This window comes from Salmo salar, chromosome ssa20 (assembly GCF_905237065.1).
Source record: "Salmo salar chromosome ssa20, Ssal_v3.1, whole genome shotgun sequence".
Classification (NCBI taxonomy): Eukaryota; Metazoa; Chordata; class Actinopteri; order Salmoniformes; family Salmonidae; genus Salmo; species Salmo salar.
Genome location: NC_059461.1, coordinates 90,221,316 through 90,243,990, shown reverse-complemented (window position 1 = coordinate 90,243,990; position 22,675 = coordinate 90,221,316). Strand labels below are relative to the sequence as shown.

General features: G+C 47.6%; 1 protein-coding gene across 1 annotated transcript in view; it reads left to right on the top strand.

The window, feature by feature from the left end:
* The window catches only part of gbe1b (glucan (1,4-alpha-), branching enzyme 1b), a 318,001-nt gene that overhangs the window by 234,483 nt on the left and 60,843 nt on the right, over positions 1 to 22,675 (top strand). Inside the window, exons 14-15 of the mRNA XM_045704110.1 lie at positions 8,517 to 8,647; positions 20,285 to 20,402. Of these exons, the coding sequence (XP_045560066.1) occupies positions 8,517 to 8,647; positions 20,285 to 20,402 (249 nt within the window). The remainder of the gene's footprint in view (positions 1 to 8,516; positions 8,648 to 20,284; positions 20,403 to 22,675) is intronic.

The following is a 22,675-nucleotide window of genomic DNA, read 5'->3' as shown; positions in this document are numbered from 1 at the left end:
GGCAGGCGGACGGACAGGCAGGCAGGCGGACAGACAGGCAGGCAGGCGGACGGACATGCAGGCAGGCGGACAGACAGGCAGGCAGGCGGACAGACAGGCAGGCAGGCGGACAGACAGGCGGACAGACAGGCAGGCAGGCAGGCGGACAGACAGGCGGGCAGGCGGACAGACAGGCGGACAGACAGGCAGGCAGGCAGGCGGACAGACAGGCAGGCAGGCGGACAGACAGGCGGACAGACAGGCAGGCAGGCAGGCGGACAGACAGGCGGGCAGGCAGGCAGACAGGCGGACAGACAGGCGGACAGACAGACAGGCAGGCAGGCGGACAGACAGGCGGGCAGGCAGGCAGACAGGCAGGCGGACAGACAGGCAGACAGGCGGGCAGGCAGGCAGACAGGCGGGCGGACAGACAGGCAGGCAGGCGGACGGACAGGCAGGCAGGCGGACGGACAGGCAGGCAGGCGGACAGACAGGCAGGCAGGCGGACAGACAGGCAGGCAGGCGGACAGACAGGCAGGCGGACGGACAGGCAGGCAGGCGGACAGACAGGCAGGCAGGCGGACGGACAGGCAGGCAGGCGGACAGACAGGCAGGCAGGCGGACAGGCAGGCGGACAGACAGGCAGGCAGGCGGACAGGCAGGCGGACAGACAGGCAGGCAGGCGGACAGGCAGGCGGACAGACAGGCGGACAGGCAGGCGGACAGACGGACAGGCAGACAGGCAGGCGGACAGACGGACAGGCAGGCGGACAGACAGACAGACAGACAGACAGACAGACAGACAGACAGACAGACAGACAGACAGACAGATAGACAGACAGGCAGACAGGCGGACAGGCAGGCAGGCAGGCAGATAGACAGACAGGCAGACAGGCGGACAGACAGGCAGGCAGGCGGATAGATAGACAGTCAGGCATGTTGGTATTCTTCCTGGGGTCCACACAGACAGACAGACAGACAGACAGACAGGCGGACAGACAGGCATGTTGGTATTCTTCCTGGGGTCCACACAGACAGACACACAGGCAGACAGATAGACGGACAGGCAGACAGACAGGCATGTTGGTATTCTTCCTGGGGTCCACACAGACAGACAGACAGGCAGACAGATAGACGGACAGGCAGACAGACAGGCATGTTGGTATTCTTCCTGGGGTCCACACAAAACACAAAACATGTTACAGAACATTAATAGACAAGAACAGCTCAAAGACAGAACTACATACATTTAAAGTGGTACACATAGCCTACACACACTACATGACCAAAAGTATGTGGACACCTGCTCGTCGAACATCTCATTCCAAAATCATGGGCATTAATATGGAGGTGGTCCCCCTTTTGCTGCCTCCAGTCTTCTGGGAAGGCTTTCCACTAGATGTTGGAACATTGCTGCTATAACAGCCTCCAGTCTTCTGGGAAGGCTTTCCACTAGATGTTGGAACATTGCTGCTGGGACTTGCTTCCATTCAGCCACAAGAGCATTGGTGAGGTCGGGCACTGATGTTAGGCAATTAAGCTTGGCTTTGTGCAGGCCAATCCAGTTCTTCCACACCGATCTCGACAAACCATTTCTGTATGGACCTCGCTTTGTGCACGGGGGCGTTGTCATGCCGAAAGTAACGTTCTGCTGACATACGCCAAACCCGAGATTTGTCTGTCGTACTGCCAGATGGTGAAGCGGGATTCATCACTCCAGAGAACATGTTTACATTTCTCCAGAAAACCATTTCATGAAGCTTCCAACAAACAGTTATTGTGTTGATGTTGCTTCCAGAGGCAGTTTGGAACTCGGTAGTGAGTGTTGCAACCGAGGACAGAGGATTTTTACGCGCTACGCGCTTCAGCACTCAGTGGTCCCGTTCTGTGAGCTTGTGTGGCCTACCACTTCGCGGATGAGCCGTTGTTGCTCCTAGACGTTTCCACTTCACAATAACAGCACTTACAGTTAACCGGAGCAGCTCTAGCAGGGCAGAAATTTGACGAACTGACTTTTTGGAAAGGTGACATCCTATGACGGCGCTGCGTTGAAAGTCACTGAGCTCTTCAGTAAGGCCATTCTACTGCCAATATTTGTCTATGGCGATTGCGTGGCTGTGTGGTCGATTTTATACACCTGTCAGCAACGGGTGTGACTGAAATAGCCGAATCCACTGATTTGAAGGGCTGTCCACATACTTTTGTATATACAGTGCCTTCGGAAAGTACTCAGACCACTTGACTTTTTCCACATTTTGTTACAGTATTATTCTAAAGTTAAAATGTCTTATCAATCTACACACAATATCCCATAATGACAAAGCAAAAACAGGTTTGCAGACGACAGTGGTAGGCTTGATTACCAACAACGTCAAGACGGCCTACAGGGAGGAGGTGAGGGCCCTCGGAGTGTGGTGTCAGGAAAATAACCTCACACTCAACATCAACAAAACAAAGGAGATGATGGTGGACTTCAGTGCTAGACTGTCTCTCTGCTGTCTGTCACAGCAACGCACGGATCAAATGAATTACTGTTCACCTTGATAGCAGCCAGGGAAACAAGACAATCCCACAATGAACCCTCTCTGTATCCCCTGTTTGTCTGGCTGCTATGAGAGTAATGGGATGATTCAAATAGAGGAGTGGCTGAACAGTGGAGGGATTAGTACTGACTGGATCTCTGTCTGAACAGTGGAGGGATTAGTACTGACTGGGTCTCTGACTGGGTCTCTGTCTGAACAGTGGAGGGAATAGTACTGACTGGGTCTCTGTCTGTCTGAACAGTGGAGGGATTAGTACTGACTGGGTCTCTGTCTGACCAGTGGAGGGATTAGTACTGACTGGGTCTCTGTCTGTCTGAACAGTGGAGGGATTAGTACTGACTGGGTCTCTGTCTGTCTGAACAGTGGAGGGATTAGTACTGACTGGGTCTCTGTCTGACCAGTGGAGGGATTAGTACTGACTGGGTCTCTGTCTGTCTGAACAGTGGAGGGATTAGTACTGACTGGGTCTCTGTCTGAACAGTGGAGGGATTAGTACTGACTGGGTCTCTGTCTGTCTGAACAGTGGAGGGATTAGTACTGAATGGGTCTCTGTCTGGCTGACTACTACAACTACTACTACTGTTACTACTACTACTACTAATGCTACTATTACTGCTACTGCCACTGCTATTGCTACTACTACTACTACTACTACTAATGCTACTACTGCTACTACTACTGTTACTACTGCTACTACTACTGCTACTACTGTTACTACTGTTACTACTACTGTTACTGCTACTATTACTACTACTTATTTTTTATTGCTACTACTACTGTTACTACTGCTACTACTGTTACTACGAATGTTACTACTACTGTTACTACTGTTACTACTACTGTTACTACTGCTACTACTACTGTTACTACTACTGTTACTACTGTTACTACTACTGTTACTACTACTACTGTTACTACTACTACTTTTGTTATTGCTACTACTACTGTTACTACTGTTACTACTGCTGCTACTACTGTTACTACTGCTGCTACTACTGTTACTACTGTTACTACTACTGTTACTACTGTTATTACTACTGTTACTACTACTAGTAGTACTGTTACTGCTACTGTTACTACTACTGTTACTACTACTGTTACTACTACTGTTACAACTACTGCTTTTGTTATTGCTACTACTACTATTACTACTGTTACTACTACTGTTACTACTGTTATTACTACTGTTACTACTACTAGTAGTACTGTTACTGCTACTGTTACTAGTACTGTTACTACTACTGCTACTACTGTTACAACTACTACTTTTGTTATTGCTACTACTACTGTTACTACTGTTATTACTACTGTTACTACTACTAGTACTACTGTTACTACTACTGTTACTACTACTGTTACAACTACTACTTTTGTTATTGCTACTACTTTTGTTATTGCTACTACTGTTACTACTGTTATTACTACTGTTACTACTACTAGTAGTACTGTTACTGCGACTGTTACTAGTACTGTTACTACTACTGCTACTACTGTTACAACTACTACTTTTGTTATTGCTACTACTACTGTTACTACTGTTACTACTGCTACTACTAATGTTACTACTGTTACTACTACTAATGTTACTACTGCTACTACTAATGTTACTACTGTTACTACTACTGTTACTACTACTTCTAGTACTGTTACTGTTACTACTACTACTAGTACTGTTACTACTACTGCTACTGTTATACTACTACTACTTTTGTTATTGCTACTGCTACTGTTACTACTACTGTAACTACTACTGTTACTACTTCTTGTAGTACTGTTACTGTTACTACTACTACTAGTACTGTTACTACTACTGCTACTGTTACTACTACTATTGTTATTGCTTTGGTTTAATGTTGCCTCATTCCCCCCAGACCAAAGGGCTCAGTTGCTTTTAGAGGGGGATTGGAGGATGTGTTGGAGCTAGGCGTTAGTAGGGTGGTGGGCGGGCAGTGTTCCTCTCCCAACTGGATCAGGCTATTGAGTGTACATCCCTAAGTAAAGCTAAGTGACTGAAGGGCCTGTAGGGGAACATACAGGCAGCAGGTACTTGGGTTAACATGGCTATATAATGTTAGACTGAGTTAACATGGCTATATAATGATAGACTGAGTTAACATGGTTATATAATGATAGACTGGGTTAACATGGCTATATAATGATAGACTGAGTTAACATGGCTATATAATGATAGACTGAGTTAACATGGCTATATGATGTTAGACTGAGTTAACATGGCTATATAATGTTAGACTGAGTTAACATGGTTATATAATGATAAATTGAGTTAACATGGCTATATAATGATAATATACTGAGTTAACATGGCTATATAATGATAGATTGAGTTAACATGGCTATATAATAATGTTAGACTGAGTTAACATGGCTATATAATGATAGATTGGGTTAAACATGGTTATATAATGATAGACTGAGTTAACATGGCTATATAATGTTAGACTGAGTTAACATGGCTATATAATGATGTTAGACTGGGTTAACATGGTTATATAATGATGTTAGACTGAGTTAACATGGTTATATAATGATAGACTGAGTTATCATGGCTATATAATGATAGACTGAGTTAACATGGCTATATAATTATAGACTGAGTTAACATGGCTATATAATGATAGACTGAGTTAACATGGTTATATAATGATAGACTGAGTTAACATGGCTATATAATGATAGACTGAGTTAACATGGCTATATAATGATAGACTGAGTTAACATGGCTATATAATGATAGACTGGGTTAACATGGCTATATAATGATAGACTGAGTTAACATGGCTATATAATGATAGACTGAGTTAACATGGCTATATAATGATGTTAGACTGAGTTAACATGGCTATATAATGATAGACTGAGTTAACATGGCTATATAATGATGTAGACTGAGTTAACATGGCTATATAATGATGTTAGACTGAGTTAACATGGCTATATAATGATAGACTGAGTTAACATGGCTATATAATGATGTTAGACTGAGTTAACATGGTTATATAATGATAGACTGGGTTAAACATGGCTATATAATGATGTTAGACTGAGTTAACATGGCTATATAATGATGTTAGACTGAGTTAACATGGTTATATAATGATAGACTGGGTTAACATGGCTATATAATGATAGACTGAGTTAACATGGCTATATAATGATAGACTGAGTTAACATGGCTATATAATGATAGATTGGGTTAACATGGCTATATAATGATAGATTGGGTTAACATGGCTATATAATGATAGATTGAGTTAACATGGCTATATAATGATAGACTGAGTTAACATGGCTATATAATGATAGACTGGGTTAAACATGGCTATATAATGATAGACTGAGTTAACATGGCTATATAATGATGTTAGACTGAGTTAACATGGTTATATAATGATAGACTGAGTTAACATGGCTATATAATGATAGACTGAGTTAAACATGGCTATATAATGATAGACTGAGTTAACATGGCTATATAATGATATACTGAGTTAACATGGCTATATAATGATAGACTGGGTTAAACATGGCTATATAATGATAGACTGAGTTAACATGGCTATATAATGATATACTGAGTTAACATGGCTATATAATGATAGACTGGGTTAAACATGGCTATATAATGATAGACTGAGTTAACATGGCTATATAATGATATACTGGGTTAAACATGGCTATATAATGATAGACTGAGTTAAACATGGCTATATAATGATAGACTGAGTTAACATGGCTATATAATGTTAGACTGAGTTAACATGGCTATATAATGATAGACTGGGTTAAACATGGCTATATAATGATAGACTGAGTTAACATGGCTATATAATGATATACTGAGTTAACATGGCTATATAATGATAGACTGAGTTAACATGGTTATATAATGATAGACTGAGTTAACATGGCTATATAATGATAGACTGAGTTAACATGGCTATATAATGATAGACTGAGTTAACATGGCTATATAATGATAGACTGAGTTAACATGGCTATATAATGATAGACTGAGTTAACATGGCTATATAATGATGTTAGACTGAGTTAACATGGTTATATAATGTTAGACTGAGTTAACATGGCTATATAATGATAGACTGAGTTAACATGGCTATATAATGATGTTAGACTGAGTTAACATGGCTATATAATGATAGACTGAGTTAACATGGCTATATAATGATGTTAGACTGAGTTAACATGGTTATATAATGATAGACTGAGTTAACATGGCTATATAATGATGTTAGACTGAGTTAACATGGCTATATAATGATGTTAGACTGAGTTAACATGGTTATATAATGATAGACTGAGTTAACATGGCTATATAATGATGTTAGACTGAGTTAACATGGCTATATAATGATGTTAGACTGGGTTAACATGGCTATATAATGATGTTAGACTGAGTTAACATGGCTATATAATGATGATATACTGAGTTAACATGGCTATATAATGTTAGACTGAGTTAACATGGCTATATAATGATAGACTGAGTTAACATGGTTATATAATGATAGACTGAGTTAACATGGCTATATAATGATAGACTGAGTTAACATGGCTATATAATGATGTTAGACTGAGTTAACATGGCTATATAATGATAGACTGAGTTAACATGGCTATATAATGATGTTAGACTGAGTTAACATGGTTATATAATGATAGACTGAGTTAACATGGCTATATACTGATGTTAGACTGAGTTAACATGGCTATATAATGATGTTAGACTGAGTTAACATGGTTATATAATGATAGACTGAGTTAACATGGCTATATAATGATGTTAGACTGAGTTAACATGGCTATATAATGATGTTAGACTGGGTTAACATGGCTATATAATGATGTTAGACTGAGTTAACATGGCTATATAATGATGATATACTGAGTTAACATGGCTATATAATGTTAGACTGAGTTAACATGGCTATATAATGATAGACTGAGTTAACATGGCTATATAATGATAGACTGAGTTAACATGGCTATATAATGATAGACTGAGTTAACATGGCTATATAATGATGTTAGACTGAGTTAACATGGCTATATAATGATAGACTGGGTTAACATGGCTATATAATGATAGACTGGGTTAACATGGTTATATAATGATAGACTGAGTTAACATGGCTATATAATGTTAGACTGAGTTAACATGGTTATATAATGATGTTAGACTGAGTTAACATGGCTATATAATGATAGACTGGGTTAAACATGGGACAGTGTTTGTTGGCCCAGGTGGATTTGCTGTCCTGGCCGTCGCCAGGTGCTCTGAGAGTTCTGATGACAAGCAGCACCCTGTCAGACTTCTGCAACCCCGACTGCACCTCACCGTGTCATGATAACTCTGCCAAGCTGTCAGCCAAGCAGTCAGCCATACATCCCCAAATGGCACCCTATTCCCTATATATAGTGCACTACTTTTGACCAGGGACCATAAGTAATAGGGTGCCGTTTATGACGTGTCCAGCTACTGTTAACGTATTATCAGGGGAGATTAACAACGTCACCTGGACAACTATTTATAGCTCAGTCCGGTTTCCCACGATGCCTTACCCCCCCCCCCAGCCAATTACATAGCTTGAATATTCACTGTTGAGCGAAAGATAAGCTGTTTCGTGATTGGACAGACAGGCGGAGGGTATAGAGGGAGGATTGGATGTGATCGAGGTTAGGGAATAAACTGCCAATCTCTCTCTACATATGTCTATTTCAACATCCATAACTTTAAACTGGAGGGGAAGATTTATCTCAGTGGTTTTTGACATGTATTTTTTGGGGGGACAGAAATATATCTAGCCCACGGTGTTACTATGAAATACACTTCTGTTGATGGATAGGTAGTAACAAAATCTGACATCGTTGAGTATGGATGACGTTAATAATGGCTGAAAGGTTTTGATGAGGGTGATGTGGTGTGTTACTGAAAGGTTTGTGTCTTCCTTGCAGGCGTTTGTGAGTGCCAAACACGAGGGAGACAAGGTGATAGTGTTTGAGAGAGGCAACGTGCTGTTTCTATTCAACTTCCACCCAACCAGGAGCCAGACCAACTACAGAGTGGCTGTGGCCTCGCCTGGGAAGTATCCTTATGGCTGTGTGGGTGGGTGGGTGGGTGTGTGTGGGTGTGTGTGTGGGTGGGTGGGTGGGTGGATGGGTGTGTGTGGGTGGGTGGGTGTGGGTGGGTGGGTAGGTGTGTGTGTGTGTGTGTGTGGGTGTATGGGTGTGTGTGGATGGGTGGGTGTGTGGGTGGGTGGGTGGGTGGGTGGGTGTGGGTGGGTTTGTGTGTGGGTGGGTGTGTGGGTGGGTAGGTGTGTGTGTGTGGGTGGGTGGGTGTGTGGGTGGGTAGGTGTGTGTGTGGGTGTGTGTGTGGATGGGTGTGTGTGTGGGTGGATGGATGGGTGTGTGTGGGTGTGGGTGGGTGTTTGGGTGGGTAGGTGTGTGTGTGGGTGGATGGGTGTGTGTGTGGGTGGATGGATGGATGGATGGGTGTGTGTGGGTGGGTGTGGGTGGGTGGGTGTTTGGGTGGGTAGGTGTGTGTGTGGGTGGATGGGTGTGTGTGTGGGTGGGTGGGTGGGTGTGGGTGGGTGTGTGGGTGGGTAGGTGTGTGTGTGTGGGTGTGTGGGTGGATGGGTGTGTGTGGGTGGGTGGGTGGGTGGGTGGGTGTGGGTGGGTGGGTACAAAACATCCTAGGTACCTGGCTTCTCACACACCACAGAGTTGCGTCTCCAGTGCCATTTTGGACTGTTTATTTCCATGTATCTGGCACCTCCAGGTGCTCCGCTCTGATGTGTGAGGAGATGCTCTCTGAAGTCAGAGAACACTAATAAATGCACGGGCAAAGCGCTGGCTGTCATTATAAAGCACCACCGTAAACATTGTACAGTCGTGTGTGTGTGTGTGTGTGTGTGTGTGTGTGTGTGTGTGTGTGTGTGTGTGTGTGTGTGTGTGTGTGTGTGTGTGTGTGTGTGTGTGTGTGTGTGTGTGTGTGTGTGTGTGTGTGTGTGTGGTAAATGTGTCGGGTGTGTGTGTGCGTGCTCCGACGCTACGGTGTATGCTTGTGTGTGTGTGTGTGTGTGTGGAGGAACCAATTAGAGCAGAAGACAGATGAACGTGCCACTCAGAGGAAGAAGAGGTAAACAACGACATCCAACCAGTCCAGAGTGCTTTTCCATCCCATTCTGTATGCTGTTTATCACACAACATCCTGAAAGGACATTAGCTCTACTGCTCCTCACCTGGACTGGGAGGAACATGGTGTTATAGCATAGTTGTCCTTTTCCCTCCATCATGGTCACCTGAGGCTTTTCACTCTCTTACGCTCTCTGATTCTGTTTCAACTGGTTTATCTCAGCTGTCCACCCAAGCTGCTCTGAGCTCTGTTCTGTTCTGCTCTGTTCTGTTCTGCTCTGCTCTGTTCTGTTCTGTTCTGTTCTGTGCCTGTCTGTCTGTCTGTCTGTCTGTCTGTCTGTACTCTAGCTCTGTTCTGTCTGTCTCATTACACCCCCTGGACAGGACACTATCCCCTGTTTCTGTAGTGAGTCAGCTTGATGGACAGGACACCCCCTGGACAGGACGCTAGTCTATTGCAGTGTCTAGTCAGATATTCTGCACCGAGTCTTAGGCCTTGAGTGTTCAGGACAACATCCACGTTTAATCCTTCCCAGTCCACAAACAAAACAAACAGAGAAGAGAAGTCTTGTATTATTAATGGCCCCAGCATGGTCGTCCCTGGTCGTCCCTAGATAGAAGAAGTGAGTCAGAGAGTAACCTCGGGTTCCTCTCCTTTTGGTTAAGGAACTGTTTTCTCACTCCTCTTCTGTCTTGGCTTCTGTGACTTGTATTTTCTTTTCAACACGTGAGGATGAAGGGGGAAAGGAAAGTTTCCTCCAAAGTCAAAGCAGCAAACCACCATGAGAAGGGAAAACACTGCCTATTAAAATTCAGTCTACATCAGCTTTTCCACAGGCACTCCAACCATCACTGTTTTTCTATTCTCTTGCTCTCTCTTTATCTCTCTATCTACCCCTCCCTCTCTCTTTCGTGCTCTCTCTCTCTCTGTCTCTCTCGTTCTCTCTCTCTCTCTCGTTCTCTCTCTCTCTCTCTCTCTCTCTCCCTCTCTCTCTCTGTCTCTCTCTCCCTCCCTCTCCCTCTCTCTCTCTCTCTCTCTCTCTCTCTCTCTCTCTCTCTCTCTCTCTCTCGTTCTCTCTCTCTCTCTCTGTCTCTCTCTCTCCCTCTCTCTCTCTGTCTCTCTCTCTGTCTCTCTGTCTCTCTCTCTCTCTGTCTCTCTCTCCCTCCCTCTCCCTCTCTCTCTCTCTCTCTGTCTCTCTCTCTCTCTCTCGTCTTCTCTCTCTCTCTCTCTCTCTCTCTCTCTCTCTCTCTCTCTCTGTCTCTGTCTCTGTCTCTCTCTCTCTCTCTGTCTCTCTGTCGTGTCAGGTGGGTCCTCTAGGTGCTTTGTTTAATCCAGCAGGTTTCTGAAACCCTAGTGGGGTCCCGTGGTGGGAGAAGAGCTCTACCTATCAGAGTAGATATGCCTTTGATATGGGTGTACGTCCCAAATGGAACCCTGTTCCCTATAAATGGAACACTATTCCCTATGAATGGAACCCTATTCCCTATGAATGGAACCAAATTCCCTATGAATGGAACCCTATTCTCTATGAATGGAACCCTATTCCCTATGAATGGAACCCTATTCTCTATGAATGGAACCCTATTCCCTATGAATGGAACCCTATTCCCTATGAATGGAACCCTATTCCCTATGAATGGAACACTATTCCCTATAAATGGAACCCTATTCCCTATGAATGGAACCCTATTCCCTATAAATGGAACCCTATTCCCTATAAATGCCACACTATTCCCTATAAATGGAAAACTATTCCCTGTAAATGGAACACTATTCCCTATGAATGGAACCCTATTCCCTATGAATGGAACCAAATTCCCTATGAATGGAACCCTATTCCCTATGAATGGAACCCTATTCTCTATGAATGGAACCCTATTCCCTATGAATGGAACCCTATTCCCTATGAATGGAACCCTATTCCCTATGAATGGAACCCTATTCCCTATAAATGGAACACTATTCCCTATGAATGGAACCCTATTCCCTATGAATGGAACCAAATTCCCTATGAATGGAACCCTATTCTCTATGAATGGAACCCTATTCCCTATGAATGGAACCCTATTCTCTATGAATGGAACCCTATTCCCTATGAATGGAACCCTATTCCCTATGAATGGAACCCTATTCCCTATGAATGGAACACTATTCCCTATAAATGGAACCCTATTCCCTATGAATGGAACCCTATTCCCTATAAATGGAACCCTATTCCCTATAAATGCCACACTATTCCCTATAAATGGAAAACTATTCCCTGTAAATGGAACACTATTCCCTGTAAATGGAACACTATTCCCTATGAATGGAACCCTATTCCCTATAAATGGAACCCTATTCCCTATGAAGGGAACCCTATTCTCTATAAATGCCACCCTAGTCCCTATATAGGGCACTTTTTGTTATCATTGACCTATGTGTCCCAGTCAAAAGTAGTGCACTATATAGATAATAGGGTGCCATTTATAGGGAATAGGGTGGCATTTGGGACAAAGCCCTCTTTCCCGACATACAGACAGCTCCTCTCATTATGTCAGATCGTCATTCTATCAGCCCAGTCAGAAACTAAGGATTCTATCACCAAATCTCCTCTGAATATTTCCTTCCCTTTGTAGAGAGAGAGAGAGAGAGAGAGAGAGAGAGAGAGAGAGAGAGAGAGAGAGAGAGAGAGAGAGAGAGAGAGAGAGAGAGAGAGAGAGAGAGAGAGATAAATGACTGTGATCTGTTCGGATTAAAGGTTTCTGTTCATGTGGGTTGAGAGGAAGTGCTATTCTATACTGGTGCTCTATAGCTCATATATATTTAAGCAACAAGGCCCGAGGCGGTGTAGTATATGGCCAATATACCACGGCTAAGGGATGTTCTGATGCACGAATCAACCTTAGCCATGATATACTGGCTATATATCACAAACCCCCAGATCTGCCTTATTGCTGCTATAAACTGGTTACCGACGTAATTAGAGCAGTTAAAATAAATGTTTTGTCATACCACAGTCTGATATACCACGGCTGTCAGCCAATCAGCATTCAGGGTTCGAACCACCCAGTTTATAATACAGTATAACAAAGAAATCCCTTCACAAAGGTTTCTCATTTGTTGGACCCTGGGACTTGATTACTGAGCTGTGAACATATTTCTCTAAGGGCCTATTAGTCCACTCTCAGTGAGCTGCTATAACACTCCTTGTCCCAAATAGCCTACAGTATGGGCCCTGGTCAAAAGTAGTGTACTATAAAGGGAATAGGCTGCAATTTGGAAGGCATCCCAATTGCAATCGTGCTCATGGACAGATTGTTTTCAGGTCATCAATGGGCCTAATTACTGAGCTCTTCCCTGGACTGACTGGCACTGCTCTGGCCCTCTACAGATTTACACTGATTCCAGCCAGTCCCTAATCACCCCCTCCCCCTTGGCTGAAACCTGGCCATGTTTGCAGTTCTGAAGGGTCTGGGTACATATCAGCAGTGCAGTGGTGAAGTGTCCACCATATTGCTTTCACCTTGCAGATCTGTGACCTGCAGAAACAATGGATTAGGGCCAAGCGGGAGGGGTAGGGAGCGATGGGGAAGGGTAGGGAGCGATGGGGAGGGGTAGGGAGCGATGGGGGTGGGTAGGGAGCGATGGGGGTGGGTAGGAAGCGATGGGGGTGGGTAGGTAGCGATGGGGAGGGGTAGGAAGCGATGGGGAGGGGTAGCAAGCGGTGGGGGTGGGTAGGAAGCGATGGGGGTGGGTAGGAAGCGATGGGGGTGGGTAGGAAGCGATGGGGACGGGTAGGTAGCGATGGGGAGGGGTAGCGAGCGGTGGGGGTGGGTAGGAAGCGATGGGGAGGGGTAGCGAGCGATGGGGGTGGGTAGGGAGCGATGGGGGTGGGTAGGAAGCGATGGGGGGTGGGTAGGAAGCGATGGGGAGGGGTAGGGAGGGGTAGGAAGCGATGGGGAGGGGTAGGAAGCGATGGGGGTGGGTAGGAAGCGATGGGGGGGGTAGGAAGCGATGGGGAGGGGTAGGAAGCGATGGGGGTGGGTAGGAAGCGATGGGTAGGGAGCGATGGGGGTGGATAGGTAGGGGTAAGGAGTGATGGGGTGGGTAGGTAGGGGTAAGGAGTGATGGGGGTGGGTAGGTAGGGGTAAGGAGTGATGGGGTGGGTAGGTAGGGGTAAGGAGTGTTGGGGGTGTGTAGGAAGTGATGGGTAGGGAGCGATGGGGGTGAGTAGGTAGGGATAAGGAGCGATGGGGGTGGGTAGGAAGTGATGGGTAGGGAGTGATGGGGGTGTGTAGGAAGTGATGGGTAGGGAGCGATGGGGGTGTGTAGGAAGTGATGGGTAGGGGGCGATGGGGTGTGTAGGTAGGGGTAAGGAGCGATGGGGTTGGGTAGGTAGGGGTAAGGAGCGATGGGGTTGGGTAGGTAGGGGTAAGGAGCGATTGGGGTGGGTAGGTAGGAGTAAGGAGCGATGGGGGTGGGTAGGTAGGGGTAAGGAGTAATGGGGTGGTTAGGTTGGGATAAGGAGTGATGGGGTGGGTAGGTAGGGGTAAGGAGCGATGGGGTGGGTAGGTAGGGGTAAGGAGTGTTGGGGGGTGTAAGAAGTGATGGGTAGGGGGCGGTGGGGGGTGTGTAGGAAGTGATGGGTAGGGAGCAATGGGGGTGAGTAGGTAGGGGTAAGGAGCGATGGGGTGGGTAGGTAGGGGTAAGGAGCGATGGGGTGGGTAGGTTGGGATAAGGAGCGATGGGGGTGGGTAGGTAGGGGTAAGGAGCGATGGGGGTGGGTAGGTAGGGGTAAGGAGTGATGGGGTGGGTAGGTAGGGGGGTAAGGAGCGATGGGGTGGGTAGGTTGGGGTAAGGAGCGATGGGGGTGTGTAGGTAGGGGTAAGGAGCGATGGGGGTGGGTAGGTAGGGGTAAGGAGCGATGGGGTGGGTAGGTAGGGGTAAGGAGCAATGGGGTTGGTAGGTAGGGGTAAGGAGTGTTGGGGTGGGTAGGTAGGGGTAAGGAGCAATGGGGGTGGGTAGGTTGGGGTAAGGAGTGATGGGGGTGGGTGAGTAGGTAGGGGTAAGGAGTGATGGGGTGGGTAGGTAGGGGTAAGGAGTAATGGGGGTGGGTAGGTAGGGGTAAGGAGTGATGGGGGTGGGTAGGTAGGGGTAAGGAGCGATGGGGGTGGGTAGGTAGGGGTAAGGAGCGATGGGGTGGGTAGGTAGGAGTAAGGAGCGATGGGGTGGGTAGGTAGGGGTAAGGAGCGATGGGGATGGGTAGGTAGGAGTAAGGAGCGATGGGGGTGGGTAGGTAGGAGTAAGGAGCGATGGGGGTGGGTAGGTAGGGGTAAGGAGCGATGGGGGTGGGTAGGTAGGGGTAAGGAGCGATAGGGGTGGATAGGTAGGAGTAAGGAGCGATGGGGGTGGGTAGGTTGGGGTAAGGAGCGATGGGGGTGTGTAGGTAGGGGTAAGGAGCGATGGGGTGGGTAGGTACGGGTAAGTAGCGATGGGGGTGGGTAAGTAGGGGTAAGGAGCGATGGGGGTGCGTAGGGTAGGGGTAAGGAGTGATGGGGATGTGTAGGTAGGGGTAAGGAGCGATGGGGTGGGTAGGTAGGGGTAAGGAGCGATGGGGGTGGGTAGGTAGGGGTGAGGAGCGATGGGGGTGGGTAGGTAGGGGTAAGGAGCGATGGGGGTGGGTAGGTAGGAGTAAGGAGCGATGGGGGTGGGTAGGTAGTAGTAAGGAGCGATGGGGGTGGGTAGGTAGGAGTAAGGAGCGATGGGGGTGGGTAGGTTGGGGAAAGGAGCGATGGAGGTGTGTAGGTAGGGGTAAGGAGCGATGGGGTGGGTAGGTAGGAGTAAGGAGCGATGGGGGTGGGTAGGTTGGAGTAAGGAGCGATGGGGTGGGTAGGTAGTAGTAAGGAGCGATGGGGGTGGGTAGGTAGGAGTAAGGAGCGATGGGGGTGGGTAGGTTGGGGAAAGGAGCGATGGAGGTGTGTAGGTAGGGGTAAGGAGCGATGGGGTGGGTAGGTAGGAGTAAGAAGCGATGGGGGTGGGTAGGTAGGGGTAAGGAGCGATGGGGTGGGTAGGTAAGGGTAAGGAGCGATGGGGTGGGTAGGTAAGGGTAAGGAGCGATGGGGTGGGTAGGTAAGGGTAAGGAGCGATGGGGGTGGGTAGGTAGGGGTGAGGAGCGATGGGGGTGGGTAGGGAGCGATGGGTAGGGTGCGAAGGGGGTGGGTAGGTAGCGATGGGTAGGGAGCAATGGGTAGGGAGCGATGGGGGTGGGTAGGGAGCGATGGGGGTGGGTAGGGAGCGATGGGGGTGGGTAGGGAGCGATGGGGGTGGGTAGGTAGGGGTAAGGAGCGGTGGGGTTGGGTAGGTAGCGATGGGTAGGGAGCAATGGGTAGGGAGCGATGGGGGTGGGTAGGGAGCGATGGGGGTGGGTAGGTAGGGGTAGGGAGCGATGGGGGTGGGTAGGTAGGGGTAAGGAGCGGTGGGGTTGAGTAGGGAGCGATGGGGGTGGGTAGGTAGGGGTAAGGAGCGATGGGGACGGCTCAATGCTTCAGAATTGACTGTTTTCCTTAATCTTCCCCCTATTCACAAAGCCCTATATTGATTACAATACTTCACAGCTGATCTGCAGGCTGTCATACAGTGAGGGAAAAAAGTATTTAATCCCCTGCTGATTTTGTACGTTTGCCCACTGACAAAGAAATGATCAGTCTATAATTTTAATGGTAGGTTTATTTGAACAGTGAGAGACAGAATAACAACAACAAAAAATCCAGAAAAACGCATGTCAAAAATTGTATAAATTGATTTGCATTTTAATGAGGGAAATAAGTATTTGACCCCCTCTCAATCAGAAAGATTTCTGGCTCCCAGGTGTCTTTTATACAGGTAACGAGCTGAGATTAGGAGCACACTCTTAAAGGGTGTGCTCCTAATCTCAGCTTGTTACCTGTATAATAGACACCTGTCCACAGAAGCAATCAATCAATCAGATTCCAAACTCTCCACCATGGCCAAGACCAAAGAGCTCTCCAAGGATGTCAGGGACAAGATTGTAGACCTACACAAGGCTGGAATGGGCTACAAGACCATCGCCAAGCAGCTTGGTGAGATGGTGGCAACAGTTGGTGCGATTATTCGCAAATGGAAGAAAGACAAAAGAACTGTCAATCTCCCTCGGACTGGGACTCCATGCAAGATCTCACCTCGTGGAGTTGCAATGATCATGAGAATGGTGAGGAATCAGCCCAGAACTACACGGGAGGATCTTGTCAATGATCTCAAGGATGCTGGGACCATAGTCACCAAGAAAACAATTGGTAACACACTACGCCGTGAAGGACTGAAATCCTGCAGCGCCCGCAAGGTCCCCCTGCTCAAGAAAGCACATATACATGCCCGTCTGAAGTTTGCCAATGAACATCTGAATGATTCAGAGGAGAGGGTGAAAGTGTTGTGGTCAGATGAGACCAAAATGGAGCTCTTTGGCATCAACTCAACTCGCCGTGTTTGGAGGAGGAGGAATGCTGCCTATGACCCCAAGAACACCGTCAAACATGGAGGTGGAAACATTATGCTTTGGGGGTGTTTTTCTGCTAAGGGGACAGGACAACTTCACCGCATCAAAGGGACGATGGACGGGGCCATGTACCGTCAAATCTTGGGTGAGAACCTCCTTCCCTCAGCCAGGGCATTGAAAATGGGTCGTGGATGGGTATTCCAGCATGACAATGACCCAAAACACACGGCCAAGGCAACAAAGGAGTGGCTCAAGAAGAAGCACATTAAGGTCCTGGAGTGGCCTAGCCAGTCTCCAGACCTTAATCCCATAGAAAATCTGTGGAGGGAGCTGAAGGTTCGAGTTGCCAAACGTCAGCCTCGAAACCTCAATGACTTAGAGAAGATCTGCAAAGAGGAGTGGGACAAAATCCCTCCTGAGATGTGTACAAACCTGGTGGCCAACTACAAGAAACGTCTGACCTCTGATTGCCAACAAGGGTTTTGCCACCAAGTACCAAGTAATGTTTTGCAGAGGGGTCAAATACTTATTCCCTCATTAAATTGCAAATCATTTTATAACATTTTTGACATGCGTTTTTCTGGATTTTTGTTGTTGTTATTCTGTCTCTCACTGTTCAAATAAACCTACCATTAAAATTATAGACTGATCATTTCTTTGTCAGTGGGCAAACGTACAAAATCAGCAGGGGATCAAATACTTTTTTCCCTCACTGAAGCATCCACCTGTAGACAATAACACAAACCTCATTGACAGCTGAACTGTAGGCTGTTATAGCAGCCGTCTGTAGACAATAACACAAACCTCATTGATGAATGCCTCCTGGAGCTCCACTTACCCCAGACAAAGTTGGCCAATGAACATCAAATGAACTGTCCTCCATTTACAATTCAGCATACAAACACACACACACACACACACACACACGAGGCATAAGGTTATTCGATGTCTTTACTTGCTGGATTCCAGCCAGATGGTTGAAATCAGCTTTTAATGAGCCTTGAATTAATTGTGATGTGTGGATGGTAGGATAACAATGTTCATTATCTAGTCAGTCATTATCTTACTAATCATATACTCCACAGTGGTATCAGCTGATTTGAAATAACTAGGATAGGTAATATTCCTGTAAGAGTCTTTTGAATTTGTCTGTTGATCCTCATCTTTGCATTACATTATGATTCCTAAGAGATTATTACAATGTTTTCTTTTGTTTTGTTTTTCCTTTAGAACCATCCTTAAATATCCACAACAAGAGGGGGATGTTGTCAGGATTCTCTAATGTAAGGAGGCGAGGGAGAAAGGGGGGGAGAGGGAAGAAGGAGAGGAGAGAGGGGAGGAGAGGGAGAGGGGAGGAGAGAGAGAAGGATATAGGGAAGAGGGGGGAGGAGAGAGTGAGGGGGAGGAGAGAGGGAGTGGGAAGGAGAGAGGGAGAGGGGAAGGAGAGAGGGAGAGGGGAGGGGAGAGGGGGAGGAGAGAGGGAGAGGGGGGAGGATAGAGGGGGAGGATAGAGGGAGAGGGGGGAGAGGAGGGAGGGAGAGGGGGGAGAGGAGGGAGGGAGCGGGGAGGAAAGAGGGAGAGGGGGGAGGAGGGAGTGGGGGAGGAGAGAAGGCGAGGGAGAGGGGGAGGATAGAGGGGGAGGAGGGAGGGAGAGGGGGGAGGAGGGAGGGAACGGGGGGAGGAGGGAGGGAACGGGGGAGGAGAGAGGGAGCGGGCGAGGGGGGAGGAGGGAGGGAGCGGGGGAGGATAGGGAAAAGAGAGGGGGAGAGGAGAGGAAGTGAGGGGAGGAGGAGTGCGTATGTCTTTCTCATTAGAAATAATGCACACTCTGAGCAGAGCTTCTTTCTGTTTAATCATGGCTATCAAAGCAGACAAGTAGAATGTTTCCCGGCCCTGGGGCAGAACCAGGAAGTGTTTGAGGATCTGACTCCAACTGACTCCTTCCTCAGACTGGCCTATGGGGAGATGAGGTGATTTTCACCTAGCCAATTAGGTTCCAGTTTGCATGTGTGTTCCTTCCCGCTTTGCTCCTGGTTGTTTGTTACCTAGGTTTGCGTCCCAAATGGCACCCTATTCCCAAGATAGTGCACTACTTTTGACCAGAGTGGGGGAATGTATAAGGAATAGGGTGCCATTTTGGACTCAGATCTACTGTACTGTCTATTGAGGTGCTCAGAGAGACAAAGGTAAACAAAGCACCACAGAGAGAGAAGAGCCTCCCAGGTCCAATTCATCTATTTTCTCTCTCTCTCACTCTATCTCTCTCTCCATCCCCATTCCTCTCCTCTCCTTCTCTCCTTGTCATGTAGCTACCACAGGCGAATATCGTTATATACCCATAGCGTATGGGTATATATTAAATATTTACATTTGACATGCATATCTAGTCATATTTGGAGCATACACACGCTATATTTCACTGAGAACCTGTTAACTATAGTACCTTGTTGGTTGTATTGGCAGGCACAAGGCTCTCACAGGCATAGAGAATATAATGCCCAGTAGGCCAGCCATCAATCTACCCTAGATTTGTCCTGAATGACACCCTATTCCAAGTCTTTATAGTGCACTATTTTTAACCAGGGCCCGTAGGACTGTATTCAAAAGGAGTACACTATGTAGGGAATAGGGTGCCATTCGGGACACAGACTTTGACTGATTACAAGTTCAGGAGAACAAGAGGGATCGTACAAATAAAGTGTAGACTTAAATCCACCACAATAGCCTGCTCACGTACTTCTCTCCTCTGTTTCTTTCCCTACACAAGTCAAAGGAAATTACTTTATTTAATATTTCATTGAGTCAGTGTAGCAAAGACACAGAGATTCGTTTTTGTTTGTTTCAAAGTTGTTGTTGTTGATGAAATACATTATTTATGTGATAAATGAATCTGTTGAGCTGCATGGTTCAGTCACTTTCCTATCTGACTGTGTTAATGTGGGCCAGTGTTGTCAGTCGCACAGCATAACAGAGAGGTGTGTAGGTGGAGGAAGGTTTCCTCTCTCTTCCTCATCACCCCTCTTATGTTCCTTCTATCTCCATCTTTCTCTAACTCTCTTCATGCCAGTGTTCCTTAACCTTTGACCCCACCAGATACACCATCAAGCTGGACAGTGATGAGGTGGAGTACGGAGGCCATGGCAGACTGGACCACAACACAGAGTTTTTTACTGAACCACAGTCCTTCAACGAGAGAGACAACTCTATGCTGGTACGTAACACCTCCATCATGACATTATCTTATTTGGTTGGTGTGATGTTGAAGTCAGTATAGGTAGACACTAGTTTGTGTCTTCCAGCTCTAGTCTTCCAGCCCTAGTCTCCCTGCTCTAGTCTCCCAGCTCTAGTCTGCGTCTCCCAGCTCTAGTCTCCCAGCTCTAGTCTGCATCTCCCAGCTTTAGTCTTCCAGCCCTAGTCTCCCAGCTCTAGTCTCCCAGCTCTATTCTCCCAGTTCTAGTCTGCGTCTCCCAGCTCTAGTCTCCCAGTTCTAGTCTGCGTCTCCCAGCTCTAGTCTCCCAGCTCTAGTCTCCCAGCTCTAGTCTGCGTCTCCCAGCTCTAGTCTCCCAGCTCTAGTCTCCCAGCTCTAGTCTCCCAGCTCTAGTCTCCCAGCTCTAGTCTCCCAGCTCTAGTCTCCCAGCTCTAGTCTGCGTCTCCCAGCTCTAGTCTCCCAGCTCTAGTCTCCCAGCTCTAGTCTCCCAGCTCTAGTCTCCCTGCTCTAGTCTCCCAGCTCTAGCCTCCCAGCTCTAGTCTCCCAGCTCTAGTCTCCCAGCTCTAGTCTCCCAGCTCTAGTCTCCCAGCTCTAGTCTTCCAGCTCTAGTCTCCCAGCTCTAGTCTCCCTGCTCTAGTCTCCCAGCTCTAGTCTGCGTCTCCCAGCTCTAGTCTCCCAGCTCTAGTCTGCATCTCCCAGCTTTAGTCTTCCAGCCCTAGTCTCCCAGCTCTAGTCTCCCAGCTCTAGTCTCCCAGTTCTAGTCTGCGTCTCCCAGCTCTAGTCTCCCAGCTCTAGTCTCCCAGCTCTAGTCTGCGTCTCCCAGCTCTAGTCTCCCAGCTCTAGTCTCCCAGCTCTAGTCTCCCTGCTCTAGTCTCCCAGCTCTAGCCTCCCAGCTCTAGTCTGTGTCTCCCAGCTCTAGTCTCCCAGCTCTAGTCTCCCAGCTCTAGTCTCCCAGCTCTAGTCTCCCAGCTCTAGTCTCCCAGCTCTAGTCTCCCAGCTCTATTCTCCCAGCTCTAGTCTCCCAGCTCTAGTCTTCCAGCTCTATTCTCCCAGCTCTAGTCTCCCAGCTCTAGTCTCCCAGCTCTATTCTCCCAGCTCTAGTCTCCCAGCTCTATTCTCCCAGCTCTAGTCTCCCAGCTCTAGTCTCCCAGCTCTAGTCTCCCAGTTCTAGTCTCCCAGCTCTAGTCTCCCAGTTCTAGTCTCCCAGCTCTAGTCTCCCAGCTCTAGTCTCCCAGCTCTATTCTCCCAGCTCTAGTCTCCCAGCTCTAGTCTCCCAGCTCTATTCTCCCAGCTCTATTCTCCCAGCTCTATTCTCCCAGCTCTATTCTCCCAGCTCTAGTCTCCCAGCTCTAGTCTCCCAGCTCTAGTCTCCCAGCTCTAGTCTGCGTCTCCCAGCTCTAGTCTCCCAGCTCTAGTCTCCCAGCTCTAGTCTCCCAGCTCTAGTCTGCGTCTCCCAGCTCTAGTCTCCCAGCTCTATTCTCCCAGCTCTATTCTCCCAGCTCTAGTCTGCGTCTCCCAGCTCTATTCTCCCAGCTCTATTCTCCCAGCTCTATTCTCCCAGCTCTAGTCTCCCAGCTCTAGTCTCCCAGCTCTATTCTCCCAGCTCTAGTCTCCCAGCTCTAGTCTCCCAGCTCTAGTCTCCCAGTTCTAGTCTCCCAGCTCTAGTCTCCCAGCTCTAGTCTCCCAGCTCTATTCTCCCAGTTCTAGTCTCCCAGCTCTAGTCTCCCAGCTCTAGTCTCCCAGCTCTATTCTCCCAGTTCTAGTCTCCCAGCTCTAGTCTCCCAGCTCTAGTCTCCCAGTTCTAGTCTCCCAGCTCTAGTCTCCCAGCTCTAGTCTCCCAGCTCTATTCTCCCAGCTCTATTCTCCCAGCTCTATTCTCCCAGCTCTAGTCTCCCAGCTCTAGTCTCCCAGCTCTAGTCTCCCAGCTCTATTCTCCCAGCTCTATTCTCCCAGCTCTAGTCTCCCAGCTCTAGTCTCCCAGCTCTATTCTCCCAGCTCTAGTCTCCCAGCTCTAGTCTCCCAGCTCTAGTCTCCCAGCTCTATTCTCCCAGCTCTAGTCTCCCAGCTCTAGTCTCCCAGCTCTATTCTCCCAGCTCTATTCTCCCAGCTCTATTCTCCCAGCTCTAGTCTCCCAGCTCTAGTCTCCCAGCTCTAGTCTCCCAGCTCTATTCTCCCAGCTCTATTCTCCCAGCTCTAGTCTCCCAGCTCTAGTCTCCCAGCTCTATTCTCCCAGCTCTAGTCTCCCAGCTCTAGTCTCCCAGCTCTAGTCTCCCAGC